Genomic DNA, 26,014 nt, shown 5'->3' on the forward strand with positions numbered 1-26,014 from the left:
TCTTCCTCGCCAGGCTGCGAGTTTCCGCGGGAGCGTTGTGTGTGCTTTACCGGAGTCACCCCGGTGCGGGGCCGCCCGGGTGCGGGGGATGCGGGGTACTCGCTGGCTCCCTCCCCGGTCACGGGCTTCTCCATACTGTCCCCCCCGGGGCTGATTCAGGGGCAGGCGGGGGCCGGGGGCGCAGCAAGCACCGGTGTGTGACCCAGCCCGGTTCCGGGACACCGAACCGCGGCAGACACAGGAGGCTCCTTCTCTGCCCCAAGCACTTTAATAGGAACGACGGGGCCCTACACCCCATGAGCACAGGAACTGACAAACTCCCGGCTTGGGGTCCAACCCCAGGTCCCACCTCTGCTGCAGCCCCGATGTCAAAACCCCTTTTGCTTTTCCCGGTGGTGGTCCCGGTCCTGAAACATTTTCTCCCATCCCCCCCGGAGGACGTGGCCGATGCCAGCGCTGGCACCGGGAGCCACTGTGGTCACCGGGAGCCAGCACTGCTCCTGGTGCCAGGCTGGTCACAGGCAGTGCCGAGGCACGGACATGTCACCCTCTGCACCTCACCCTGCAGTGAGGCATCAGACAGCGTCAGCAGAGGGGCACGGGGCAGCCCGTGGCCAGTAGCCATGCTGGCCACCTCCCCAGGCAGAAGAGCCCGGTTCCAGAGGGCGAAGCCAGCCAGGTGACCCACAAAAGCTTCTGCAGGGCCCAAATCCCTGCCAGGCGGCTCCTGCTCCCGGCCCAGCACCAGCAAGCCACCAGTGGGAATCTGATAGCCCTGCTGGAAGCCAGAGCCAGCAGCCAGCAGCCGCCTGTCCACATAGAAGCGATACTGGCCCTGGGCAGAGGACCAGGAGAGGCAGAGGTGGTGCCACTTGCCATCCAGGAGCGGCATCACCGGCAGCTCCCGAAACTCCTCGTCCCCGATGGCGAAGCGCACAGAGCCGGGGTGGCTCCCGACGTGGCCACCCAGGGCCAGCTCACTGCCACTGTCCTTGCTGGTGTAGGAGAGGAGAGCCCCAAGGCGGGGGGCCGGGGTGGCCAGCCAGGCACAAAAGGACAGATCCCGCAGCCCCTGGCGTGGCCCCAGCCCCAGGATGGCCTTGTGTTCAGCAGAGGTGTTGGGGAAGAGCAGGACAGCACCAGCACGGCAGGCTGGGGAGGGGGGTGCTGGGTCGGGGGGCCCGTACCTCCCCTCTGCTGGCTGCTGTGAGGCTGGTGGCTGCTTCTGGGGGACTGTGGGGAGCACTGGTGCCACGGCTTGGCTTCTTGGTGCTGTGTCCTGAGGGAGCTCTGCAAACTCCCTGGGCACTGGACCAGGTCTGGCATCAGCTGGCAGCCAATGCCTCCCCTCCTGCCACCACTGCTGCCGTCGCCTTGCCTTTGGGGGGCTAAGGGTGCTGGGGGCCACCCTGCCCTGTGGCTCCCACTCCAGCCGTCTGTCCCGGGTCAGGGTAGCACCGGGCAGGCTGTGCAGCTGGGTGCCAGTGTCCACCAGTGCTCCTGACGGGGAGGTGACCGGGAGGTGCGGGGTGCTCAGGGCACCCACTGTCCCCTCCAGCCGCTTCAGCCTGCGGTGCAGCCTCCGGCCGGCGGTGGCCAAACGGGCCAGTTCGGCACCCAGGGCAGCCCGGGCAGTGCTGGCAGCCTCCGCCTGCTCTGCCAGTGCCTGGAAACGCCCGTCGATGTTGTAGGAGATGTTGTAGTTCCTGGCGATGCTCTGCAGATGGTTCAGCGTCACCTCCTGCAGCCGGCGAACCTGCCAGGGAACGGGGCGAGGTGGGCTGACCCCGCATCCCCACACCGAACCCCTACCCCCAGCCCAGCCCAAAACACGGAGCTGTGCCCCCTCCCCAGCCGGGCACCCACCTGCTCCTCCAGCCGCTGCAGCCGCAGGAGCGGGGGTCCGGGGCGCTGGGTCAGAGCCCCCCGCAGGGCAGCAGCGAGGAGCAGGCAGAGGGACAGAGCTGTCCCCGCCATGCCGCCGCCGGACGCCTTCTGCCAGCGGGGCAGAGCCAGAACGGACCCCGCGGCCCCGTGATGAGATCCGCAGCCGCGCTGACCGCCCCCGCAGCCGCCCGCACACGGACTCCAGCCCCGTGGCCCCGGGCCAGGCGCTGTGCAGCGGAGGTGGCCCTGGCCCAGGGGCTCTCGGGGAAGGCAGGGGACAGGGGGGGTACGTCCGGGGGGCTCAGCTGTGGGGAGCAGCCCCGGGAGGGCAGCGGGGCGGAGGGTCCCAGGTTAATGCACTGGATGTGAGGCAGGAGGGCAGGCAGGACAGTGCGGGCAGGAGGGGACGGTGAGGGCAGGAGGGGACAGTGAGGGCAGGAGGGGACAGTGAGGGCAGGAGGGGACAGTGAGGGCAGGAGAGGATGGTGCGGGGGCAGGAGAGGAGAGTGAGGGGAAGAGAGGACAATGCGGGAAGTATGGGACAATGCGGGCAGGAGGGGACGGTGAGGGCAGGAGGGGACAGTGCGGGCAGGAGAGGACGGTGCGGGGGCAGGAGAGGACAGTGCGGGGGCAGGAGGGGACAGTGCGGAAGGAGGCGACGGTGCGGGCAGGAGGGGACAGTGCGGGAGGAGGGGATGGTGCGGGAGGAGGGGACAGCTCGGTCCGGGGGCCACCAGCGGGCGGCAGCACGAGTGCGCTGGCGGGAGATCGGGGCGGGGCTCCCCCCGGGGCGTGTCCCCCCCACACACCCCCGTACCCTTGAGGCGGTGGAAGATGGCGGCTGTGCCCACCCTCGCTCCCCGGATCGCCCGCTCAGGTGCGCCCGGCCCCGCGTCCCCTCCCCCCGTGTCCCACCCCCCCACCGTGTGCTGCCACCCGGGACGTCCCCACCGCCCCTCACCCGGTCTCCCCGACGAGTCCCCCCGTCGCGGTCAGGGTGCCCTGAGTCCCCCAGTGTGGCTCAGAGTGTCCCCATCTCCCCGGGGTCAGGGGGTCCCGTGCCCCCCGCCCCATTGATCGGGGTCCCCGTGTCCTCACCCTGTCGGTGCGGAGCAGTTTCGGGGGGCTCACCCGTGGGGGCTGTGCCCTGCCCACGCCCACCGGCTCCTGTCCCCCCAGGTGTGCTGCCCCTCTGCCGCCGGCCACCAGCGTGGGGCAGAGCCACCCAGCAGCCCCCCGCCTGCCCCCCGCTCGCCCCACGTCGTGGCTTCAGCAACAACAAGATCCTGGTGGAGCTGGATGAGAGCAAAGGTATGGTGGGTGCCACCGCTGCAATATCCCCCCTCTCCCGTGGGGTGGGGTGGACCCTCCTGTGCCCCCCACAGCACACGTGGCTCTGGCCGTGGGAAGCCACCAAAGCCCCACATCTTCCATCTTCAGCTGCTTAGGAGAGACAGAAGTGTTTGGGGACGGGCATCTCCCCGGGTACAGGTGGTTCAGGTGTCTGGGTGTTGCTTGGCTGCCACAGGCAGACCCTGGCTGTCACCAGGCAGACTCTGTGCCCTGTCCCCTCTGCGGGATCCCTGCTTTGGGGGCCTGGCAGAGTGGCAGCCACCCCTTCAGGGAGCAGCTGTTGGATTTCTGTGTTCTGCCTGCCAGGAATAGCAGTCACAGGGCCATGTCCCTTCACCCAACCAAAGGTGCTTCTTCTTGAGGCTTCCCAGAGTCTGCTGGGCCCCTGAGTGTGTCCCCACACTGTCCCCAGCCTGGGCATGTCTGCAGCACACAGGCTGAGCATTTGTCAAGGATCTTTAGGGTAGGGTAGTGCTGTTTGGGAGGGGACAAGGGCTTGGAGACCTTCCCATGGTGCTGGCTGGGGTGTCAGTGCTGCTGGCAGGCTCAGGAAGGTGTGTGATCCCCTGAGCATGGGGTGTTTGTTGGGACAGAAACTGGAGGGTTGTCCTTATCCATAAGCCCAGGGAGAAGGGGACTGCCAGGCAGTGTGATCCCAAAGGTTCCTGGCCATTGGGATGCACGGTGTTGCCACTGCTGGTTCATACTCCAGGCTGAGGGAGCCTGGCTTGTGGGAGGTCTGGGAAAAGGCAGAACCCTGTCTGGGCTTTGTGAAGAGCCAGGGGTGGAAAGACAGAGTCTGGGATGAGCAGAGAAATCAGGGAGGCAGGTGAAGCTCCCTCGGGCAAGGCAGCCTGTGCTGGGAGGTGGGGGGGATCCTGATGTCTCTGTGTTCACCACGGCACAGGTGTTGCCTTGATGAAGTTCAAGAGCCCCCCAGTCAACAGCCTGAGCCTGGAATTCCTGACAGAGTTCTGCATAAGCCTGGAGAAGTTGGAGAATGACCGAGCCTGCCGGGGTGTGATCCTGACATCTGTATGTGTTGTCCTGAGCTCAGCCTGGAGCTGTGGGGCTGCCACTGGGCTATTCCTGTGGTGTTTGCTCTCCGTGCCATGGGGGGGTCAGGAAATGGCTCTGATGTGGTCTGGAGGGAGGGGAAGGGGTTCTTGAAAGGGCTGTGCCCTTTCTTCCCCATCCTTCAGAAGAATGACTGAATGTTACCATTTGTCATTAAAATCAAACTGTGTATCTGCAGACCTGACACATCACTGGAGACCTCTGGAAGTGCCCCCGGGCAGCTGCTGGGGGAAGGCAGTGTTTATTTCCAGATGTGATGTGTTTCCCTGATTCCAGGCTGTCCCCAGAATCTTCTCATCTGGGCTGGACATCACAGAGATGTGCGGGAAGAGCACTGAGCACTACGCCGAGTTCTGGAGAGCTGTGCAGGAGATGTGGCTCCGGCTGTACGGCTCCAACATGGTGACAGTCGCTGCAGTCAACGTAGGTCCCTCACATCCACCTCTCCGGGTGCCCCACGGGGGCTGTCACTTGTTTGCAGAGCCAAAATATCAGGGTTATGGGTGCTGAACCAAAGATGGGGATGTGTCTGTGGGGATGTCTGGGCAAAATACGTGTTGGTTTGGTGTGCTGGGGTGCTGCGTGTCAGCTGCAGGGGTAGGGAAACATTTTGGCTGGGGTGGGAAGCCTGCAAGGCACTCCTGTCCTGCCACTGGGGGCTGAGGTGCCCTTGGCAGCACAGCAAGAGCCATGCCCTTCCCCAAAAACTTGTCTTGGGAGGCTGTCCTCCAGGCTAGGGGAGCAGGAGGTAAAGCCCAGAGGGGCACTGATGGCAACCAAGTGGTGGGGGAGCTGTGTGGTTGCTGTAGGAGGGTTTGGGAGGCTGCCTGGCATCTGCACACCCAGTGCTTCCTCACTGATGGGACTCGGAGGAGTTGCCCAGGGCCACTTGCTTGGCCTTGCTTGCTGGAATCTCCCTGGCTGCAGATGAGCTGTGTCCTGCTTGGTGTCTGCTTTTTGTTTTTCAGTGCAGGGCTGCTTTGGCAGCTCCCTCTCTGTCCACAGGCTCCTGGGAGGCAGCTGCCTGTCAGCTTCCCATAGGCATCCCGTGCAGGGCTGAGCAAACACACAGCAAAGACAGCCTGAAATGGCAGATTTACAGACCAGATGTGTTTGTTGCACAGCCCCTGGGCAGGACCTCTTCTGTAGCATTTAGGGTTACTGACTCAAGTAGGGTTAAAAAATGATGGAGTATTAGAAGAAAATGCTGCAGCAGATCTCTGCCACAGGGCTGGTAACCCGAGTAACACGGATCAGTTAACTAGATTTCCAGCCTGGAAAATGCAAGAAACAAAGAGCATTGAAAAATGAAAGGATTAACTCTGGTGAACATATGAGAAGCCTTTGTCAGTGGTGGTTTTGAATCGGGTGGTCAGAGCTCTGGTGGGACATCTGCTGTGTCCTTGGCAGCTCTGTCACTCTGTGCCTGCCCTTCTGTGGGGACACAGCCAGCCTGGGGATGCAGGGATGATTGTAACCAGCACAGAGGGCTGACCTAAACCCTCTCCTTCCTTCTCTCTGCCAGGGGTCCAGCCCAGCAGGAGGCTGTCTCATGGCCTTGTCGTGTGACTACAGGATCATGGGGGAGAACCCCAAGTTCAGCATCGGCCTGAACGAAGCCCAGCTGGGCATTGTGGCTCCCTTCTGGTAGGCTCCCACTTCCAGGGGCATGAGGAGGTCTCTTGAAACAATTAGTCTTCGAGGAGTTAATTAGTCAGCTGGACTGGCCACTGAGATGGGGTTTTATGTGTCAGTGATGAGGCAGTGGCAGGACACAGCACCTCGTTTCTCCCTACTGTCCTGCAGGTGTCTGAAAAGCTTTCAGGCTGCAGAATGTCCTCATGTCCTGCACTAGCAAGGACTTCAGTTCTGACCCCACGTTTAGCTCCAAAACTGGTGCTGGGAGATCATCCAGCTCAGGCTCACTCAGCTTGCCTTTTCCTGGGTGCAGCCTGTGTACCTGCACACCCTATAGCTGTGGAGAGCTCTGGAACACAGGGGCACTGACACATGTGGAGCTTGGTTACCCCAAGAAGGGGTAAATGTCCTGTTGGGAAGGAGCTGCCACATCCCAGCAAGGGGGCACAGCTGGGACCCTCAGGAGCACTGGGGGTGAACAGAGCAGCTCTGGTGCAGAGGAAGGGGTGGGCAGCAGAAGGGTTGGGGTGGCACCAGAAGTGTCCCTGCTCACCTGATGTGTCCCAGCGTGGCTGAAACCTGGACCTGGGCAGAGGGACTGAGAGTGCCCTGAGCTTCCATGGCTGGGTACAGCTGCTGCTGGGGGTTCCTTTCCCTGACCATAGCTTTTCCTCCCATCTCTTCCAGGTTTAAGGACACGTTTGTGAACATTGTGGGACACCGAATTGCTGAGAGTTCCCTCCAGCTGGGATCCCTCTACCCTGCACCCGAGGCACTCAGGCTGGGCCTGGTGGATGAGTTGGTGCCAGAGGAGAAGCTCCAGGAGAAGGCTGCAGCTGTCATGGCTCAGTGGTTGGCCCTTCCTGGTAAGGTTGGCCCTTCCTTGGCAGAGGAAAGGGGGAAGGACAGGTACCAGGGCTGGTGTCCCGTAGGAAGGGAAGGTGTAGGTGGCCAGGGGGTAGGAATGCTCAGCTCAGAGGTCCAGGCATCCTTGGTCTAACAGGGATGGGGTTGCAGTGCCCCCACATAGGAGGGCACTGCTGGGTGTGCAGGGCTCGTGGCTTCAGCTTGGCTTGCCCTGCCAGCCCCGTGGAGTCCATCTGGGAGTGCCAGAGATGCCTCTGGATACAAACTGAACCTGTCAGGATTCAGCAGGAAAGCTGCCATGGAGATGGGTGGCTCCAAGTCCAGTCCCACCTCTGTGGTCTGCATCACCTCTGAGCACCGAGGGGTATTTGGAACATGGAATTTTTGGTATATGGCACGAGATCATCCTTTATTGTATGGGAATTTATCCAGTTCAGATTCCAGCTGGTGGGATTTTTTCACACCTTTCCCTGATGGTTTCAAGAGCCCTTTGGTGTGTGCACCTCCCCTTCAGAGGCACCCAGGGATGGTGGCAGTGGCTGGGAGGTGCTGAGGGGTGAGCAGTGTGCCCGTTCCCCATCCTTGCTCTCCTCTCTGCAGACCATGCCCGCCAGCTCACCAAGTCCATGATGAGGAAGGCAGTGCTGGATCGCCTGGCAGCTCACCGGGAGGAGGATGTCCAGAACTTCATCAGCTTCATCTCCAAAGAGTCCATCCAGAAATCACTCCGTATGTACATGGAGATGCTGAAGAAGAAGAAGAGCTGAGGGGCTGGCAGCCCAGGTTCTGGTCCCAGGAGCTGCAGTGACCCTCTGAAGCACTGCAGTAGCTGTAGACTTGCACAGTGAAGCTGTCTGCAGTGTCAGCAGTTGGGGATGGATGTGCTGCCTGCTCCTGTGGCCATCCCAACCACCCCCTCCCCCTTAGTCCTTGTAGAGTGCCTGACACCACCACTGCCTTCCTGGGAGCAGGGAGAGCTGCCCCAAGAAACACACAGAGAGAGGGTCTTGACACTGCTGTGGCCCCAGCCCACCAGTCCTTGGACGTCCTCCCTCCTATCCAGCACCTAATTGTGAAATGAGATTTGTCAATAAAGTTTCTGATGAGGTAGGAGATGGATGCTTCATTCCCCAGCCTGTCTGTGGTCACTGCTTCCAGTGACAAGTTGGCTGGCTGGTGGTGTCCCCAGGCTCTGCTTCCTGGTGGGCTGGGGGTTGGCTGTGCCCCTTCTCCAGAGCAGGACTTGGAGCTGCCCATGCACAGGGCTCGTGGATGAGGCTCCAGGGAGCAGCATCTTCATGGGGGCTTCTGGTGGGAGCTGGAGCTGGACTGTGGTCTGGTTGTAGGAGGAGCTCAAGCTGTCAGCTTCACCTCGACTGGGTAGTGGTCGCTGACTGCCAAGGCCTGGAGGAGGTGAGAGGTGGGGAGGTGTAACTCAGGGCTTTGGGAAGTGCTGGAGGGGAACACAGTGTCCCCAGCCACTCAGCACACAGGGCTCAGCTTTGGCACCACTTGTGGAGAGATGCCCAGGTGTGACCTGGGACAGGAGCTGGCAGGGGGGCACCTGCCCTGTGAGACCCTTGGTGTCTCTCTCGGGAGCTCTGTGTCAGCCATGGGTGGCAGAAGATGGGCTTGGGTTGCCCCAACACCCTTGAGTTGCCATGAAAACAACCCTGTGTCTGATCTCCTCCCCACAGGGAGAATCAGTGACCCCAAATTCCCACACCTGGGGGTCCCTGAGCTCCTGGGGAGGGGACTGTGCCTTACACCCCCAACCCCCATCCCAGCAGGCAGGCACTGGGCAGGGACCCAGACACCAGGGCTGGAGCCACCCGGGGCTAAAGCTGGAGCTGCTTCAGCTCCATTTTTGAGCCAATTCTTAAATGCATCAGCAGAGGGCTGTGCTGGGCTTCCTCATCCTCTGCTGGTGCCATCAGCCCCGTGGCTGGCGCTGCCTTGGGCAGCTCCGGGTTGGTTCCTGAGCTCCCAGTTTGCTATCCCAGCTCACCTCCTCCAGCTTCAGATGGAAAGCACGCTGGAAATCGTAGACAGTGGCTGAATTTGGCACGATGCTCTTCTTCATCTTGGCACCACACACCACGATCCTGGCAGGGAGACACGGGTGCTGGGTCCTGCTCCTACCCCTGCTCCGGGTGGTCCGGGCCAGGCAGGGGGTCCCTTGGGGTGCCAGGGAGGGGTCGGTGGCCCTGCCGTGGTGGCACTCACCTGTCGTAGGCACAGTCTGACCTGCCCACGGTGGTGTCGGTGCTGTCAGGGATCAGCCACCTGAAGACACTGCTGGTGCGCAGGCGGATGCCCCGCCAGTCACCCGGCTGCACGTAGGCACAGGCAGCATTGAAGTCCCCCAGGAACATGATGTTCTGCAGTGGGGACATGAAGGGGGCTCGTGGGGCTGGGGAACAGGGCTGCCCTCACACCAGCCATCCCCTAGGGAGCATCCCCCAGGAGCTGGGCATCCCCTGTGGCAGAGGAGGGGGTGGGAGCAGAGTCCCCACCCCAAAACCTTTGCACCAGCCGTGCCTTGGAGCAGGGACATGACTTGGGGTCCAGTCCCTCCCAGCCCTGGTGCTGTGCTGGGGACACTCACATCAGTCCCCCACTTTCTGACGATGGCCAGGTAGACATCATAGAGTGCATCGATCTCGGCAACGGCGTCGTGCGGGGCTGAGTGCAGGGGCACAAGCACAAACTCCTCCACCTCTGCCAGGGGAGAGGGACATCAGTCCTGTGGCCACCCCATGCCACCACCCAGAGCCACCCACCCTCATGCTTACTGGCACGGGGCACTGAGACCCTCAGGATGAAGGGTTCCCTGCTGAAGACATCCTGGGGGTCCTCATACTGGTAGGTATCCAGCACGGACACAGCATCTGTCCTGTGGGACCAAAGGGGATGGTGAACCTGGGCTCCTCTGTCCCTTCCACACCGTTGGTGGCCCAGTGTTGCTGTGGGACAGGTGACAGAACCCCCAGCCCTGTTACCTGTAGATGAAGAGGTACATCTCCTTGTAGTTCTCCCTCCCCAGGGGCTCGCTGATCTCGTAGTCGTACGGGGACTTGGACACGCTGCAGGAACACAAAGGCAGGACAGTGACAAGGCTGGTACCTGTGACATGGCTGGTACCTGTGACATGGCCAGCACTGGCTTGCCGGGGGGTGGCAGGGGTCAGCATCAGCCAGTCCTGCTCTGCTGTCCCCATGTGTCACCATGTCCCAGCCATGGGGTGGCCCATGGGGTGTACCGGCTGCCGGGCCACACCGCTGTCCCCACCAGCCCTGGGGTGCTCCTGGGGCACCTCCGGACACGGGCAGGAGCGGAGCGGTTCCTGCCAGCCCTTTGTCCGCAGGGACACTCCCCACCTTCATTTGCAGCAGCGCTAAATGAGGTTAATGAGCAGCTCCGCCGAGTCCGGCGTCACCCTCCCTGCCCCGGCTGCTTTGTGTCCCTGCCGGAGGGGACATCGAGGCGGGGAGGACGCGGGACGGGCACACCGGGCACACCGGGCACACCGGGTCACCAACACCCGGCGGCCGCCTGTCCCCCGCCCGCAGCGGGGTCAGCGGAGGGGCCGAACCCCCCGCCCCCGGGCCCATTTTAACCCCCCCAAAGCCCCCCGTCCCCTCCTGGGGTCCCTGAGCCGCTGGTTTCGGGGCGTCGCCCGTCGCTGGGGTCATTCTGGGGTCCTCATCTGCTCAGGCTGGGGGCTGGGGCTGCGGGGGGGGCTGCCATCCCCCGCCTCTTCGCCCCCCGCCCCTCTGCACCGTCCCGTCGGGTTCTGGGGCTCCGTCCTGGCCCGTGGGCTCTGCCGGAACTGCAGCTCTGCGGGGAGCAGCTCTGGATGCCCCTTCCCCTTCCTGGGTTACTCCCGGTGGCCGCTCAGAGCTCCGGTCCGGGCGCTTTTCTTTTATTCCAAACCCAAACGCTCTCCTGGTGGACTTTTTTCTTTTGCCTTTCATTACTGGAACACCCGAGCTGGGCTTTCCCTGCCTCATGCCGCCATCCCCGCCCCCTGCCCCGGTCCCGGTCCCGGTCCCGCTCCTACCTGTTGAGCTGCTCCATGAGGTGCGTGACAGCGCTGAGATCCGAGTCACGCACCTCCTGCACCAGGACCACGTCGTAGAGGCTCAGGATCTGCGGGGCCCAGAGGGATGGCGATGGCTGGGGGGGACACGCTCCACCTCCCAGACAGGGACCCCCACCACGGGGACCTGCATGTCCCCCAGCACTGGGACAGATGACCCCACAGGGGGCTCAGAGGGACCACAGCACCCTCCTGTCCCCCCACCTTGGTCCTTCATCCACCCCGGGCATCCCAGCTCCAGGATGCTGTCCCATGGACAGCGACATTCCCGCGTGTCCCTGACACGGGAGCCACGCTTTGGATCCACCCCAACACCCATCCCTGGCGGTACTCACCCCAACAATGACACCAGCCACTTCCTTGTTGGACATCTTGGTGTCACCAAAGGACTGGATGTTGAAGGCACCGATGCGCAGCGTGGCGGTGGCGGGGCACAGGAGAGCGGTGGCCAGCAGAGACAGTGCCAGCGGCACGGTCCCCATGCTGCTGGGAGGGATGCTGAGCCCCAGGGGTGCAGAGGTGGGAGCCAGGCTTGGAGAACTGCTTTGGTTTGGAGACAGAACAAAAGAAATCCGTGCTAGTCCTGCCTGGATCCAGTGTGTCACCGTGGTCACTTCTGGAGGAGCCGGCACAGGCTGTCTGACAGCTCCAAATCCAGCCCTGGGATCACCCAACTCCACTCCCTGCTGCCGGGATGGAGCCAGCTCCAGCTCCTATTCCCTGGCTGCTCCACATCCTTAAACACGATCGCAACCCCCAGGCTTGGTGTAAGGAAGTGACTCCTCATCCCAGCTCATCCCAGCCCCTCCTGGTTTGCGGCTGAAGGTGCTGAGCCAGAATCCATCCTTACCGTGTGGAGCCCGCAGCACCTGCCCCGGCAGCAGCAGGACGGGCGGCTTTATTCCCAGCCGAGGTGCCGGCAAAGCAGGATGAGTCGGACACCCCCGGGGAGGTTGGCGCGGCCCTGGGATCCTTCCGACATTGGGAAACCCAAAACCCATCTCAGGGCAGGGTGGGGCCGGCAGAGCCACCCCGGTGCTGACACGGGGAAGGGTGGCTGGGGAAGCACCCACTGGTGCATCCTGATGGGGCTGGGTGGGCAAGCAGGGCTCGGGGTGCCGTGGCCAGGGTAGCCCTGTGGGCTGCAGCAGGGGACAGGGTGGTTAGGCTGCTGTGAAGGGTGGTGGCCTGGAGGAGGGTGATTCAGGTGGGGTAATTAGAGGGGAGAAAAGGAAATGGTGGGGTGCCAGGTCAGGCAGCAGGAGCACGGCCACCTTGGTGAGTGGGGATGGACCCCAGCAGCACCCCCACCATCACCCAGGACTGACCCAAAGCAGCCCCAGTTGTCACCTCAAATAGCCCCAGAGGTGACCCAAAGCAGCCCCAGCAAGGCTGGCATCACCCACATGATGTCACCCCAGCACATGATGTCACCCCAGCACACAGTGTCACCATGGCTGAGGGAGCTGCTGGCAGGGGGTGGCAGGGAGGGGACTGTGGCTCATGCTGGGGCTTGCCGGGCTCTCGCGTGCACTGCTGGGTTTTGCATCCTCACAGTCATGGGATGAGTCTGGTGTCCCCCAGTGCTTCGCTGGCACCGAAACCCTCCAGGAGGCACCAAACCCCCTGGCAGCTGACTCATGTCCCCCACCCTCAAGCCTGAGCCCCACAGCCGGGCAGGATCCGGCACCACGAGCTGTGGGAAGAGCATCCTGCATCCCAGCGAGGAGCCTGGATCTGCCTGGTCTTCCCAGGCCCTTCCCAGTGTCCCTCCTCTTGCTGCCAGCAGCTCAGAGGGGTGCAGCACATGTCACCCTGTGTGTCTTGGTGGCAGGAGGGACCCCCAGGCCTGGGGACCTCCCTGGCTCCAGTTCCCAGGGGGGTGAAGGGACCCTCCCTCCTCCAGAGCTGCAAGGGCTGGCAAAGGATCAATTTTCAATTATTTAATGGAAGTGAAGAGCATCCCACTTCTGTAAGACCCCCGAAGAGCAGCTCCTGGCAGTGCTGGTGGGGCCACTTGTTTGGCACTGCTGGCACGTGGGTTCCCACGAGGGTCACGGGCATGTGCTGGGGTGTGCTGGCAGCCAGAGGCACGGGGATGGGCTCAGTGGCCTCTCAGGGTCACTTCCACTGGGAAATGGTCACTGACAGCCAAAGCCTGAGGTGGGGGGAAGGCAGAGTTGGGGCTGAGCTCAGCTGGACCCAACACTGCTCCAGTGGCCAGCGGGGACCCAAATGCTCCACTCCAGCCCCAAAATTAAGTCTGGACCTCGAAACACTCAGGCTGAGGGGTTGCACCAGTGCTGAGGTTTGGGCCGGGCCACCGTTGGGCATGTCCTGGGAAAGAGGGAGCCCACCCATGCTTCCAGGAGGCAGAGAGGGTTGGATCCCAGTGCCAGCAGGCTCCTGTTCCATCCCTCCTCACTCACATCCTTGCTCTGGAGATGAAAAGCCTTCTGGAAGTCATAGGCAGCAGCAGAGCCCGGCTCGATGTCCCTGAGCAGCGCTGAGCCGCAGGCGACGATGCTGCCGGGGCATCACGGGGGGGTCAGCACCCACTGGTGTGTGTGTCCCCCCTCCCATGCCACCTCCCGGGCCCCCACCCACCGGTCGTAGGGGCAGTGTGTGGTGGTGGCCACGGTGGTGTCGGCGCTGTCGGGGATGAGCCAGCGGCAGGCAGGCAGGGAGCGCAGGCGGATGGACGGCCACTGTGCCGCCGTCACGTAGGAGCAGCCAGCGTTGAAGTCACCCAGGAGGAGGATGTTCTGTGGGGCAGCACGCTCTGTCCCTGCCCGGGGACCTCGCAGGGGCCATCCAGGGCTCCCTGAAATCTTACAGGGCGGCAAGAAAGCCCCTGGGGGCTCCTCAGAGCGGGGAGCAGGAGCCCCTAGGGATGGTGGTGTAGCAACCCAGCAGCTCCCCAGCCCGAGGTGCTGGGGTGGTGGTGCTCATGCCAACAGGTACAAGAGGGCTCCTGTGGGACACCTCCACCCATGGAAGGTCAGCAGATGGGTGATGGCCATAGCCCAGCCTGCCTGGCTGCCTCAGGAGGGAGCTGAGCTCTCCTCTGCTTCTTACCTTCGTTGCCCACTTGCTGGTGACGTCCATGTAGACGTCGTAGAGTGCATCGATCTCCTCTGCTGCTTTGCTGGGCTCAGAGTGCAGGGGAACCAACACCAGCTCTTCCACCTCTGCCAGACAGGAGGTTGTCAGCCCCCGGCTCAGCTGCAGCAGCCAGAAAGGGAAGAGGAGCCCCAAGGGACCACCCTGGGCCAAGCCCCAGTAACCAGCTGTGAAAAGCTGCCCAAGGGAAAGGGCACACTGGCTTTCTGTGGTCTGCCTGTTCTCCAGGCCAGAATTCCCAGTGGGGAGCTGCATCCTTCTGTATGTGGTCTGGGATTTGGCATTTGTTTCCCATCAGTTTTTTGAAGCCTTAATTGTTTTGGGAAGGAGATGGGGGTGGCAGAGGGATGGGAGGGTGTGTGTGTGTGTCCTGGGGAGCTGCTGGGGGTGGAGGAGATGACACGGGGTAGGGGGGAGATGAGATGAGGTGGCACACAATGGGGAGGTGGGATGTGATGGGAGCTGCTGGGATGCAGCTGAAGATGGGAGGGAGCAGGTGATGGGGTGTGGGATATGATGGGAACACGATTTGGCACAGAGCTGGGGAGAGAACAGGCAGCAGGAGGAGATGGGAGATGGTGGGAGATGGCAGCCAGCAGGCACGAGCAGGTATCCTGGGCACCCACGGGTGGGAGGGGGACACACAGCCACGCAGGACCCCAGGGTGCAACCCCCCTGCCTGGCAGGCAGAGCTCCAGGCTAAGCCCTGTGTGGAGGGGCCCCCGTGCTGGGGGGTGCCCTGCTCACGTGTGGTGGGTGAGGAGAACTTCACAATGAAGGGCTCCCTGCTGAAGGTGTCATTCCCACAGGACTCACAGCCATCATCATAGTAATAGCTCCCCAGCACAGACACCAGGTCTGACCTGGGGAGGGGGAGAGCAGGGCAGCCCCTGGCACCTCTCCCACTGCAGCCAGGGACCCCAAAAGGAGCCCTCTGGGAACTGCTGGGGGTGACATGGGGACGCCAGGCCCTGGTGGCACCCCTCACCTGTAGATGAAGACATACTGCTCCTTGTAGGTGGTCCGACCCAGGGGGATGCTGCTCAAAAACCTGTATGGGTGTGGGGATGCACTGGGGGCAAGAGGGTGGGAGGATGGTCCCGGTGCCCCCAGCACCCCATTTGCGGGTACCCCCTGTCCTGTGCCAGCAGGGTCACCTGTTGAGCTGCTCCATCAGCTTCCTGACAGCACTCAGGTCAGCATCCCGCACCTCCTGCACCAGAGAGATGTCGTACCCCGACAGGATCTGGGGAGGCAAGCTCAGAGCTGCTGGTGGGGACACCCATGGGTGCCCAGGTTAGTCAGCAAGAGGGTCCCAAGAGGGAGGGGGCTCCTCTGCTAGTGTCTGCTGGCTGGGAGGGACCCTGGGGTGGCACAGTGCCCTCTAACACCCCTTTGTCACCCACCCAGCAGCTCCTTGCTCCCAGGCTGCTCTGAGAGAGGGACCTGAGGTGCAGCACTCATCACCCATCCTTGTTTGGGGAGCAGCAAGAGTGGAGGTGGCCTTCTGGTGTGTCCCCATCCCCAGCCTTAGGCTGCTGCATGGATGGAGCATGGAGAAAGGGGTGGAAGGGTGGGTGGGTGGGTGAATGGGTGTCCCGGGTGGGTGGGTGGGTGGAGGTGTGTTGGAGAGATTCCTGCAGACATTTGATGGGCAGGGCTGCTCCTCCCCCCCACTCACAGAGCCAATGATGCCTGCGATGGTCTGGTTGGACATCTTGCTGTCCCCAAAGGCCTGGATGTTGAAGGCACAGATCCTCAGCGTGGTGCCCACCCGCAGCAGGAGAGCTGCAGCCAGCAGGGACAGCACCAGCCTGGAGGTCACCATCCTGCCTGCAGAGGGGCAGGGACAGGCTCAGCCCCCTGCCTGGGAGGGGGACTTGGCACAGACGACAAGGCTGACCTGGGTACCGGCCATACTGGTTTCACTGGGAGGTGTCCATTTGCCAGTGAACCACCGGGACTCAGGGCTGGTGCCCCCCCCTCCTGCAGGGCCTCATCCTGCCCGTCCCTCCTGGTGTCAGGCAAAGGAGCCAACACCAGCTGATGGGGACACAGAGCAGTCGCTTCCTCACCCCCCACGCTCAGCCCAGACCCCTCCCCTGGCTGGGGACACCTGGCAGTGTCTGGGGACACCAAGGTCCCCTGGCTTGTACCTCTCCCACCCCTCCCTGGGTCAGCAGTAGAGACCCCACAGGAGCTGTGCTGGGACAGAGGAAGGGCTGAGACCCCCCGAGCACCCCCACACCTCCTTGCCTGGCTCCAGCATCCTCACCCGGGGCATTCTGCATCCCCCTGTTCCCCCCTCATGGCCCCTGCCTGCTGCTCACCTGGGACCCCCCGCAGAGGCAGTGGGATGGCTCCCACCCACGGGAATGGCACTGGGAAGCGTTTCCCGTGGCTCTCAGCTCCCTGGGATAATGTTTCACCAGAGGGTGGGATCTGAGCCCTGCCCAAGCTCCTGGCTGGCAGCCCCAGCAAGGTGTGCTGAGGGGACAAGCAGACACCCCAGGTTTTGGCACAGCCAGAGGACAGGCTGGCTGCCCCCAGACTCACTTTTCCTTCCTTCCTTTCTCCTCAGATCCTCACCTTTCCCCACCTGCATCCTCACTGTGGCTGCAGGCTCTGCCCCTCTTGCAGCCCCCCTCCCCCGTGGCTGTTCAGTAATGCCATTTGGTGAGGATAAAAAGTGCCTAAAATCCCACAAAACCCCATCCCCCCCATCAGCTGGGGGGTGCAGCAGCCCCCACAGGTTCCTGAGCTCCATCCCAGGGGATGCTCCAGAGCCATGCTCAGGCTGAGCCCAGCAGAGCAGTTGGGCAAAATGAGGCCAGGCTGGAGGGATGATGGTGGAGAGGAGGGGAGAGGGGAGCAGGACGTACCTGTGGTGTTGTCTGAGGTCTCTGGGAGGGGAAGGAGCTGCTCCTGCATTTATAGGCAGGGAGAGGCTCACCTTGCCAAGCAGTTGCCCAGCCAAGGAGCAGCTGAGGCCTCGGGCTCCATGTGGCATTTTTCACGGAAATGAATTCTGCCCAGTGAGAAGAACAAACCTTTCAGCCAGTGCCAAGGCCAGAGGTAGGGCTGAGAATGTGCCTGAAGTGATAACAACGCTGACAGGTGACCTGTGAGGTGTCCATCAGTCCCAGAGCCCACTGGTGGGGCAGGGCAGCTCCTCTCTGCTGGGCAGGGCCAGCCCTTCCTCATCCCCAGCTACAACTCCTCTGCAGAAGCCCTCATTTCACCAGCACCAAGCTATCCCCACCTGGCACTCCAGATTTCTCTATCAGTTTCAGGTGAGGGTGCCAGCACTGGTGGGACCTTGGCACTGGGTGCTGAGCACAGCCCCTGCACCCCAGTACAGTCACAGCAGCTTGGATCTTGGGGTGCAGAGCTGAGCCAGGAGTCCCCAAAAGCGACAGGAGGTCCCAGGGACAGACCCCATCCCCGAGGGAGCCCGTGTGGCATGGTGTCCCCCCCTGTCCCTCTGGCCTTGGCTGATGTCCCCGGGGTGCCCAGCCTGCCAGGGCAGCTTTTGCCTTTCCCAGGGGAGCCGTGCTGGGTCCTGCAGTGCAGGGGGTGCTCTGGGCATGGGGGGGACCTCCTGGGCTGAACCTCCCTGAGCAGGGCCAGGCCCACCCACAGGGGGAGCAGACCTGGGACAAGACCCCCTTGGCCAAGCTGGGGTCCCCAGACCAGCCCCAGGGGGGGCATCCCCCAGAAAGACCCCCAGGGTGGGCATCCCCCAGAGAAACCCCCAGGGTGGGCATCCCCCAGAGAGACCCCCAGGGTGGGCATCCCCCAGCAATACCCCCAGGGTCACCATCCCCCAGAAAGACCCCTGGAGTCACCATGTCCCAGTGAGACCCCCAGGCTCAGCATCCTCCGAACAAGACCCCCAGGGTGGGCACCCCCTGCCCAGGACCCTCCCCGAGGGCAGCCCCAGGGCCAGCCCCCCCAGCCCAGGTCCCCTCCAGGGGCCATCTCTCGGCCCAACCACCCCACAACAAAACCTTCCCCAGGTCCCGCTCCGCTCTCCGGGACCAGAACCCCCCACAGCGCCCGGACCCTGCGGGGCCAAACCCCCCAGTGCTGAGCCCCCCTCAGACACAGCTCCCTCCGGAGAGCCGCGACCCCCGCGCTCATCCTCATCTGACCAAGATCCTTTCAAGGCCAGATCGTTCCCTCGGGTCACCCTCCGCCCCCCCCATAGCCCAGATGCCCCCCGGTTCGGTCCGGTCCGGTCCGGCCCAGACCCCCCCGCGGCTCCGCTGGCCAGGCTGGGCCGCCAGGGGGCGCTGCCAGCAGCGGCCGCGCGTGGCTGTTTTTTGTCCGTCGTGCGCCACCGTAGCGCCCGTCAGCTCCGCTCCGCTCCGTGCCTCAGGGAGACAGCGGCGAGCGGGGCCGGGAAACCACCGGGAAACCTCCGGGAAACCGGGATCAGGGAGCGGGGAGAAGGGAAAGGGGAGCGGGGAGGGAGCCATGAGCGACATCCGTCACTCGCTGCTGCGTCGGGACGCGCTGAGCGCCGCCAAGGAGGTGCTGTACCACCTGGACATCTACTTCAGCAGCCAGCTGCAGAACGCCCCGCTGCCCATGGTGGACAAGGGCCCGGCGGAGCTCCTGGAGGAATTCCTCTTCCAGGTCCCCAAGGAGCGAGGCGTTCCGCCCAAGGTGGGCACCGGCCCCGGGCTGAGGCCTGCCGGGGCCCTGAGGAAGGCTCCGGGGGCCCGGTGGAGGCCGCAGGGAAGGCCCTGGGAGGCCGGACCCAGCCCCAGGGAGCTCCCGGAGAGGCAGACGGAGTCCTGGCGGCTGGAGCCGGGGGCATGCCGAGGGAGGGACGGGGTCCTTGGGGACTGCTGTGCTGCACCCCGGCACCGAGGAGGGCGGGATGGGGTCCCTGGGGTGCCGGTGCCCAAAGCTTCATTGCTGGGGAGGGGTCTGGCTGCGAGACCCCCGTGCACCGGGCAGGACTGCAGAGCCCCAGCGAGGTGTGGTGGGCTCCTGGGGCTGCCCCCAGCCCCCTGGTGCTGTGCTGGAGCTTTGAGTGGAGAAAACAGGGACCAGAGGCTACAGCTGCTGCTGAGTGTTGGGGTGCATGGGTCTGGGGGCTGCTGGGTTGCTGAGCACAAGTGTGACCCCCCCCCCCCCCAGCTGCCTGGCAGTGCCCTTAGTGCTGTGATTTGGAGAGGAAGGGAGTATTTCTCACCCAGTTATTGGAGTCCTTTGGCAAAGCATCTCTTGATTCTTCAGGAGCCCCAGTGTATTTTGCAGCTTGGTTTTTATTCTGTTTGCTTTTCTTTCTTTCTCTTTTTCTTCCAGAGGTTGAACTCACTTCAGGAACTGCAGCTCCTGGAGATCATGTGCAATTATTTCCAAGAGCAGACCAAGGACTCGGTCAGGCAGATCATTTTCTCCTCTCTCTTCAGCCCCCAAGGGAACAAAGCAGATGACAGCAGGATGGCCCTGCTGGGGAAGCTGGTGTCCATGGCAGTGGCTGTCTGCAGGGTTCCTGTTCTGGAGTGTGCTGCCTTCTGGCTGCAGGTACAGCTGCTGAGGGGGCAGGGGGGGAGCCGGGGGGCTGCCATGGGTAGGGGTGAGCCCAGGAGTGTCACCTAAGGCTGGGTGACAGCTGGGTGCAGGCAGCTGCTCCTCAGTGGCACTTGGAGCTGGTACAGCAGCTGCAGCTGCCTTCACCCTCCTGTCCCTTCCTTTGCCCCAGCATCAGGGAGAACTTTTGCCAGTCCATTTGTGTGCTCTGCTGGCAGAAGAAAATTGGGATTTTTTTAGTATTTTGGTAACTGAGTTGGGTTTTTTTTTCAATGTTCCTGAAAATTTTACTGATTTTTTTTTCCTCTCCCCCTGCAGCATACTGAAAGGGATCAGGGGAGGGTTTGACCACCCCAGGGAACAAACCCAGGGGAGTTCATGGTCCCATTGCCCACAGAAGCCAACTCTGGAGTGTGGGAGATGCCTTGTGTGGGACCCCAAGAAGTCAAAACACTGATGTCATTAATTTTAACCTGCAGACACTAAGCAGGCAGTGTCACCCCTGCTCTGGTGCTGTGGAATGGGGGTTGTTTGGTGTGCAGAGCACACTCTTATTTTGGGGGAAGTGAAGAAGCTCCCCAGGGCAGAGGTCACAGCACCTGAGGAGCACTCAGGAGGAGTTTGGGTGATGCTCTCAGTGTCACCCTGTGGACACAGGGACAGGGGTTGGACTGGGTGATGCTGTGGGGTCCCTCCCAACCTGGCAGGTTCTGTGTGAGGGTGAGGAGGGGTGTTGGGGCAGGCAGGCTGGGTGTAACGTGGTGTTCCCTGCAGAGAACCCCAGCTGTGTACTGTGTGAGGCTGGCCAGAGCCCTGGTGGATGATTACTGCAACCTGGTGCCTGGCTCCATCCAGACCCTGAAGCAGATCTTCAGTGCCAGCCCTCGGTTCTGCTGCCAGTTCATCACCTCTGTCACTGCCCTCTACGACCTCTCCTCAGGTGAGGATTTGTGTGCTCCCAGCTCAGAGGTGCAGAACCAATCCCACAGGGATTCAGTGCTGGCACTCTGCAGGTGCTCTCCTTGTCCTCTCTGCCAGGAGCAGCTCAGGGGTGGGGAGAATAAAAATAATCCCTCAGGAGGTGGCTGCAGGAAGGGTCTGGGCTGCAGGAGCAGCCTGGGAGTGCCTGAGACAGAGCACAGGGGAACCTTGTTGATCAGCTGCTGGAGGAGTCCCAGCTGGGCTGCTGGGCTGGAGGGGTTGGGGGTGGGTGTGTGGGTGTGTAGCTGTGTGTGGGTGTGCAGGAGGGGTGTGTGGGTGTGTCTGTGTGTGTGTGTGTCCATCACCTGAGCTGCTGGGCACAACCTGACAGTAAATTCCAACAGCAGAGATCATCCCAGAAAATCACATGTTGTTTGTTATTGATAAAGGACGTGGGTTTCCCAGCTAAAGAGCTTGGCATTGGTGAGAGAGGGGTGTGAGAGAGGAGTGTGTGTGTCTGTGTGTGTGTGCAGGAGGTGTCTGTGTGTCTGTCTGTCTGTGTCTGTCTGTCTGTGTCTGTCTGTCTGTGTCTGTGTCTGTGTCTGTGTCCCTGTCTGTGTCTCTGTCTCTGTCTGTCTGTCTGTCTGTGTCTGTCTGTCTGTGTCTCTGTGTCTGTCTGTCTGTCTGTCTGTCTCTCTGTGTCTGTGTCTCTGTGTCTGTCTGTCTGTGTGTGATGTCTCAGGGCCTGCTGCTGGGCTGTGCTGCATTGCCAGGCTCACCCTCTCAGTGCTGTCTCCCTCTCTCTCTCTTCTGCCTCCAGATGACCTGATCCCTCCCTCAGATCTGCTGGAGCTGATTGTTTCCTGGATCTTTGAGGACCCCAGGCTGATCCTCATCACCTTCCTCAACACCCCCATTGCAGCCAGCCTGCCCCCGGGGTTCCTGGAGCTCACCCCCCTCACGGGACTGATCCGCTGGTGTGTGAAGGCCCCCTTGGCCTACAGCAGGAGGCAGAAAGCTGCTGCCCCCAATGGCCACCCCCCTGCCAAAGCTGCCAAGGACTCAGCTGCAGGAGAGGACAGGGATTGCCACCAGCTCTATTCCAAGCTGCACCTCAGTGTCCTGCAGGTCCTCATGATGCTGCAGGGGCACCTAACAGAGAAAAACCTCTACGGGCGCCTGGGCCTGGTGCCCTTTGACCACGTGGTTCCCCTCATCGAGGAAATTAACAGACTCTCTGATGAGCTCAACCCCCTCAATGCCTCCAAAGAGATTGAACTGGCTCTAGACAGACTGGCCCAGGCTCTGCAAGTGGCCATGGCCTCGGGTGCCCTGCTCTGCACCAGAGGTGAGTTGTCTGTGGGACTGGCAGTGCCTGGGGGGTGGGGTTCTGTCCCTCCAGAGTGTGGGTGTTGGAAGGTTTGGGATGAGGGGTGAAAGGATCAAGGTGTTCACAGCAGGAGCAGGAGTTTGGTGTTCTCAGGAAGGGGAAGTGCAGGAAAAATAACTGTATGGGGGGTGAGAAAGTAGAGAAGGCTGGTGGGTGATGGGGTAGGGTGAGGGGTTGGGGTGAGGGGTTGGGGTGATGAGTTAGGGGTTAGGGTGAGGGGTTAGGGTGATGGGTCAGGGTGATGGGTTAGGGGTTAGGGTGTTGGGGTAGGGTGACAGGTTAGGGTGATGGGTTGGGTCAGGGTGATGGGTTAGGGTGATGGGTTAGGGGTTAGGGTGATGGGGTAGGGTGACAGGTTAGGGTGACAGGTTAAGGTAACAGGTTAGGATGACGGGTTAAGGTGACAGGTCAGGGTGATGGGTTGGTTGCTTTGCAGAGCTGGAGAACTGATTTCCAGCCCTGTGGTGTGCACAGAGGGGGTTACATGGGGTCTCTGCCCCCCTCAGAGCTGCCTGTGGCTGTTTGAAAAGCCCCCTTTGATTGTGCTGCAGTCTGAAACTCAGAGCTGCCTGCTCTGGAAGCAGGTGAGCCATGGGGTGGGGGAGCTACACAAGGAACTGGAAAAAGCCAACAAAAAACAGGGGTTTGGTGTTGGGGCTGGGTCTCCAGCTCCCTTGCAAGCAGTGCCCACTGTGGTGTGCATGAGGTCAGGTCAGGTTTGCAGAGGAGCTGCCAAGGTGGCTTTCCTCTGCCAGACGAGGGAAATGCCTCAGCCCAGCAGGATGCATTCTCTTGGAATTCCTGAAGAGACCAGAAGGCTCAGAGCCTGGGCAAGTGGGTGCCTGTGGCTGAGCCAGCCCTGCAGGTCAGGTGTCAGTGTTCTTTTTCCAGTCTGTCCCAAAGCAGCTCTGGGCTTAACAAGAACAGGCAAAAAGGGCCTTTTCTTAGTCTCTGGCTGGTTTTTGGCCATGGTTTTTCCTAGCTGCTCACCTGGTGCGTTCTGATCTCTTCTGTAGAGGTGACTCAGTGTAAGCAGCTGCTGAAGTCCCAGATATTTCAGTGTTTTGGGGCTGTTTGTCTCTCCAAAGGCAGGAGTGTGTTCTCAGTCTGCTCCTGAAGGGGCCCTAGCAAGGGGATGTGTTGTTCAGTACCTTGGTTCCAGCTTTCCTGCTTCAGCAGAAGTTTGGAGATGGTAAAAAGAGTTGATAGACCTCAAAAAAAAAACAACAAAAAACAAACCACCCAACAAAACAAACCCCAACCCAAACCCCCAACCCTTTTACATGAGCTGTGTTTAAAAAAACCAAAGCAAAGCAATGGAAAGCAGGTGCCAGGTAAGCTCTGCTTTGCCTTGAGCTGCTGCCTCTCAGCCTGAGTTGGTTCAGACTTTGATTCACACTCTGTGTCCCCTCTCTCTTGGTTGTTTCTCAGTGACTCAGTGAGTGGTTTGGTGAATCCCCTGCTGGGGCTTGGGCTGCCTGGAGCTGGGGCTGCATTTCCCATCCAGGCACACAGGGAAATGTTGAGGGGCAGCTGGTGGCTGCTGAGGGGTGAAGATTTTCTCTCCTTTGCAAGTTGACAGCCTGAGAGTGGGGTCCTGGGGGTGCTGATGGCTGCAGCTTCTCCAGCAATCTGATCTTCCTAAAAAGGAGGGGAAAATGGTTCTGATTTCTGCTTTATTGTTGTGTCTCTGTCCCCTTGCAGATGACCTGAGAACTGTGTGCTCCAGGCTGCCACATAACAAGTAAGAGCCCTGTCTGCAGCAGGGTGGGTTTGGGGGTGTGGGCAGCACCCGGGGGCTCTTGAGACAAAAAAACCTCCTCTCAAAGTGTCTGTCTGCTTTTTGGGGTGATCCTGCCTGTGTTAGAGCAGTGTGTGGGAGGGCAGGAGGAAATGGCAGGGAGGGACCTGACCCCAAGCTGAGCTGCACTGGGCTTTTGGCTCTGTGCAAGGGGCAGACAAGTTTAAAAAATAAAAATAGGAAGGGAGGGGAGAGAAAGAAAGTCCAAAAGGGGTGTGAAGAGCATAACTGAACACACATCCCCTCAGCCTTGCTGCGGGCTGGTTTTGGGCTGGTTTTGGGCTGGTTTTGGGTTGGTTATGGGTTGGTTATGGGTTGGTTTTGGGTTGGTTTTGGGCTAGTTTTGGGCTGATTTTGGGTTGGTTTTGGGTTGGTTTTGGGCTGGTTTTGGGCTGGTTATGGGCTGCCCTTCCCCTCAGCCTTGCTGTGGGCTGATTTTGGGTTGGTTTTGGGCTGATTTTGGGCTGGTTTTTGGTTGGTTATGGGCTGGTTTTTGGTTGGTTATGGGCTGGTTTTGGGTTGGTTATGTGCTGCCCTTCCAGCCAGGGCATGGGGCAAACCCCACCAAGATCCCTTTCCATCTGTTCCTCACCCCCCTGTCTGAATTTCTCTCCACAGCCTCCTCCAGCTGGTGATCTCTGGCCCCGTGCAGCAGCCCCCCCACGGCCCCCTGCCCCCCGGGTTTTACCCCCACATCCACACACCCCCCCTGGCTTACCCCACGCTGCCCACTCACCCCACGCTGCCCTCCCACCCCGTCCAGACCTTCATCCCAGGAATGTCATTCCCATACCGACCCATCCGCTAGCATCCCCACACCCCTGGGGCCTCCTGCTCCCCTTGGTTCCAGGAATCCTTCCAGATGAGCCTGGATGGCTTGGGAAACACTTATTTTTGGTTGGTTTTTTTCCTCCCTGTGCGGAGGGGTCGGGTGGGATCCGTGCAGGCTCAGGGGGAAGGGGCAGATCCCGAGGCAGATCCTTAGGGATGAAGGAGAGGGTGTGAAAAGGCAGCAAACCCCCAAAGCTCTGCAGTGTGCAGGTGTTTTGTTGGTTTTTCTTTGTAACTCACATTGTTTCACACCCTGCCCCGGGGGGTGATGCTGCTCAGCCCCCTGGTTCTCAGCAGCTGCTCCCAGCAGAGCTTTTGCTCCAGGGGGAGCCCTGCCAGGGTTTCCCAGCTGGCTCCTTTCTTGTACATGTTTGTATCTATAGCTCCAGAGGATGTGTACACTGTATATTTTTGGAACAGAGATGTTTGTTGCAGAAGCACAAGGTAGGGCGAAGCAGCAGCACTTCCTAATAAAGGGAACGACTTCAGAACCTGAAGGGGTTTTGCCATTTTATCTTTCAAACAGCACTTCTGGAAGGTTCCTCTCCTCAGTCCTGTGCTGGGGAAGCAGCACAACCCCTGGGAAGGCTCAGGACGTGTCCCCCCTGGGTGACAGATCATAGAATCCTAGAATGGGCTGGGTTGGAAGGGACCTCAGAGATCATCAAGTCCAACCCTTGATCCACTCCCCCCGTGGTTCCCAGCCCATGGCACTCAGTGCCACATCCAGGCTCTTTGGAAAGATCTCCAGACACGGAGAATCCACTACTTCCCTGGGCAGCCCATTCCAATGCCTGATCACCCTCTCCAGAAAGAAATTCTTTCTCATCTCCAACCTAAACCTCCCCTGGCACAACTTGAGACCCTGCCCTCTTGTCTTGCTGAGAGTTGCCTGGGAAAAGAGCCCAACCCCCCCCTGGCTCCAACCTCCTTTCAGGGAGTTGGAGAGAGTGATGAGGTCTCCCCTGAGCCTCCTCTTCTCCAGCCTCAACACCCCCAGCTCCCTCAGCCCTTCCTCACAGCAATTCTGCTGGATCCCTTCACAGCCTCCTTGCTCTTCTCTGGACCTGCTCCAGCACCTCAAGCTCCTTCCTGAGCTGAGGGGCCCAGAACTGGACACAGGACTCAAGCTGTGGCCTCACCAGGGCTGAGCACAGGGGCAGAATCCCTTCCCTGGACCTGCTGGCCACGCTGTTCCTGAGCCAGCCCAGGATGCCATTGGCCTTCTTGGCCACCTGGGCACACTGCTGGCTCATGGTCACCTTCCTGGCAATCCAGACTCCCAGGTCCCTTTCTGCCACTCTGTGCCCAGCCTGGAGCTCCCCATGGGGTTGTTGTGTTGAACCTCATCCCCTTGGGATCAGCCCAACTCTCCAGTCTCTCCAGGTCCCTCTGCAGAGCCCTCCTGCCTTCCAGCTGATCCACACTCCCCCCAGCTTGGTGTCATCTGTGAATTTGCTGATGATGGACTCAATCC

At 61.2% G+C, this 26,014-nt stretch overlaps 5 protein-coding genes across 8 annotated transcripts; 2 read left to right on the forward strand and 3 right to left on the reverse strand.

Moving 5' to 3' along the window:
- Nucleotides 1-316: 316 nt before the first annotated feature.
- Nucleotides 317-2,004, reverse strand: PTX4 (pentraxin 4). The gene is made up of 2 exons (XM_030459918.1): nt 1,867-2,004; nt 317-1,756 (listed from the first exon to the last, which is right to left on the reverse strand). Exons 1-2 carry the CDS (start codon nt 1,975-1,977, stop codon nt 479-481), a joined length of 1,389 nt encoding a protein of 462 aa, XP_030315778.1. The 5' UTR covers nt 1,978-2,004; the 3' UTR covers nt 317-478.
- Nucleotides 2,005-2,682: 678 nt separating this feature from the next.
- On the forward strand, nt 2,683-7,937 carry ECI1 (enoyl-CoA delta isomerase 1). The gene is made up of 7 exons (XM_030460065.1): nt 2,683-2,764; nt 3,067-3,198; nt 4,148-4,275; nt 4,594-4,740; nt 5,843-5,964; nt 6,643-6,821; nt 7,423-7,937. Exons 1-7 carry the CDS (start codon nt 2,722-2,724, stop codon nt 7,587-7,589), a joined length of 918 nt encoding a protein of 305 aa, XP_030315925.1. The 5' UTR covers nt 2,683-2,721; the 3' UTR covers nt 7,590-7,937.
- Nucleotides 7,938-8,175: 238 nt separating this feature from the next.
- On the reverse strand, nt 8,176-11,428 carry LOC103536833 (deoxyribonuclease-1-like 2). Its single transcript, XM_008503066.2, has 8 exons — nt 11,260-11,428; nt 10,886-10,974; nt 9,825-9,908; nt 9,618-9,718; nt 9,431-9,543; nt 9,049-9,203; nt 8,831-8,927; nt 8,176-8,226 (listed from the first exon to the last, which is right to left on the reverse strand). Exons 1-8 carry the CDS (start codon nt 11,404-11,406, stop codon nt 8,176-8,178), a joined length of 837 nt encoding a protein of 278 aa, XP_008501288.2. The 5' UTR covers nt 11,407-11,428.
- A 1,448-nt stretch (nt 11,429-12,876) lies between these two features.
- LOC103536832 (deoxyribonuclease-1) lies at nt 12,877-17,041 on the reverse strand. 4 transcript variants are annotated; one of them, XM_030459834.1, is made up of 9 exons: nt 16,930-17,041; nt 15,729-15,880; nt 15,205-15,293; nt 15,036-15,119; nt 14,795-14,910; nt 14,003-14,115; nt 13,532-13,689; nt 13,354-13,450; nt 12,877-13,082 (listed from the first exon to the last, which is right to left on the reverse strand). In XM_030459834.1, exons 1-9 carry the CDS (start codon nt 16,976-16,978, stop codon nt 13,029-13,031), a joined length of 912 nt encoding a protein of 303 aa, XP_030315694.1. In that variant the 5' UTR covers nt 16,979-17,041; the 3' UTR covers nt 12,877-13,028. The 4 variants fall into 4 exon arrangements, with proteins under 4 accessions (XP_030315694.1, XP_030315693.1, XP_030315695.1 ...); XM_030459833.1 differs by having other exon boundaries at nt 13,354-13,453; XM_030459835.1 differs by lacking the exon at nt 16,930-17,041 and adding an exon at nt 16,378-16,430 and having other exon boundaries at nt 13,354-13,453.
- A 1,359-nt stretch (nt 17,042-18,400) lies between these two features.
- On the forward strand, nt 18,401-25,220 carry C14H7orf26 (chromosome 14 C7orf26 homolog). The gene is made up of 6 exons (XM_030460166.1): nt 18,401-18,718; nt 19,367-19,588; nt 20,369-20,534; nt 21,336-21,863; nt 23,610-23,649; nt 24,325-25,220. Exons 1-6 carry the CDS (start codon nt 18,527-18,529, stop codon nt 24,512-24,514), a joined length of 1,338 nt encoding a protein of 445 aa, XP_030316026.1. The 5' UTR covers nt 18,401-18,526; the 3' UTR covers nt 24,515-25,220.
- Nucleotides 25,221-26,014: the final 794 nt, after the last annotated feature.

Source organism: Calypte anna, chromosome 14, assembly GCF_003957555.1.
Source record: "Calypte anna isolate BGI_N300 chromosome 14, bCalAnn1_v1.p, whole genome shotgun sequence".
Classification (NCBI taxonomy): domain Eukaryota; kingdom Metazoa; phylum Chordata; class Aves; order Apodiformes; family Trochilidae; genus Calypte; species Calypte anna.

Bases quoted from the DNA above. Each gene is read 5' to 3' on its own strand.
- PTX4 (XM_030459918.1), bottom strand. From the start codon at position 1,977: ATGGCGGGGACAGCTCTGTCCCTCTGCCTGCTCCTCGCTGCTGCCCTG. The intron at 1,757-1,866 runs GTGGGTGCCCGG...GTTCCCTGGCAG, and splicing joins TGCAGCGGCTGGAGGAGCAG to GTTCGCCGGCTGCAGGAGGT.
- ECI1 (XM_030460065.1), top strand. From the start codon at position 2,722: ATGGCGGCTGTGCCCACCCTCGCTCCCCGGATCGCCCGCTCAG. The intron at 3,199-4,147 runs GTATGGTGGGTG...ACCACGGCACAG, and splicing joins GGAGCTGGATGAGAGCAAAG to GTGTTGCCTTGATGAAGTTC. The intron at 5,965-6,642 runs GTAGGCTCCCAC...CATCTCTTCCAG, and splicing joins GGCATTGTGGCTCCCTTCTG to GTTTAAGGACACGTTTGTGA.
- LOC103536833 (XM_008503066.2), bottom strand. From the start codon at position 11,406: ATGGGGACCGTGCCGCTGGCACTGTCTCTGCTGGCCACCGCTCTCCTG. The intron at 10,975-11,259 runs GTGAGTACCGCC...TGGGCCCCGCAG, and splicing joins TGGCTGGTGTCATTGTTGGG to ATCCTGAGCCTCTACGACGT. The intron at 8,227-8,830 runs GTGAGCTGGGAT...CACCTCCTCCAG, and splicing joins TCCATCTGAAGCTGGAGGAG to GCCTTGGCAGTCAGCGACCA.
- LOC103536832 (XM_030459833.1), bottom strand. From the start codon at position 16,978: ATGCAGGAGCAGCTCCTTCCCCTCCCAGAGACCTCAGACAACACCACA. The intron at 13,690-14,002 runs GTAAGAAGCAGA...GCTGCCCCACAG, and splicing joins CCAGCAAGTGGGCAACGAAG to AACATCCTCCTCCTGGGTGA. The intron at 13,083-13,353 runs GTGAGTGAGGAG...CCCCCACCTCAG, and splicing joins TTCATCTCCAGAGCAAGGAT to GCTTTGGCTGTCAGTGACCA.
- C14H7orf26 (XM_030460166.1), top strand. From the start codon at position 18,527: ATGAGCGACATCCGTCACTCGCTGCTGCGTCGGGACGCGCTGAGCGCC. The intron at 18,719-19,366 runs GTGGGCACCGGC...TTTTTCTTCCAG, and splicing joins AGCGAGGCGTTCCGCCCAAG to AGGTTGAACTCACTTCAGGA. The intron at 20,535-21,335 runs GTGAGGATTTGT...TTCTGCCTCCAG, and splicing joins CCTCTACGACCTCTCCTCAG to ATGACCTGATCCCTCCCTCA.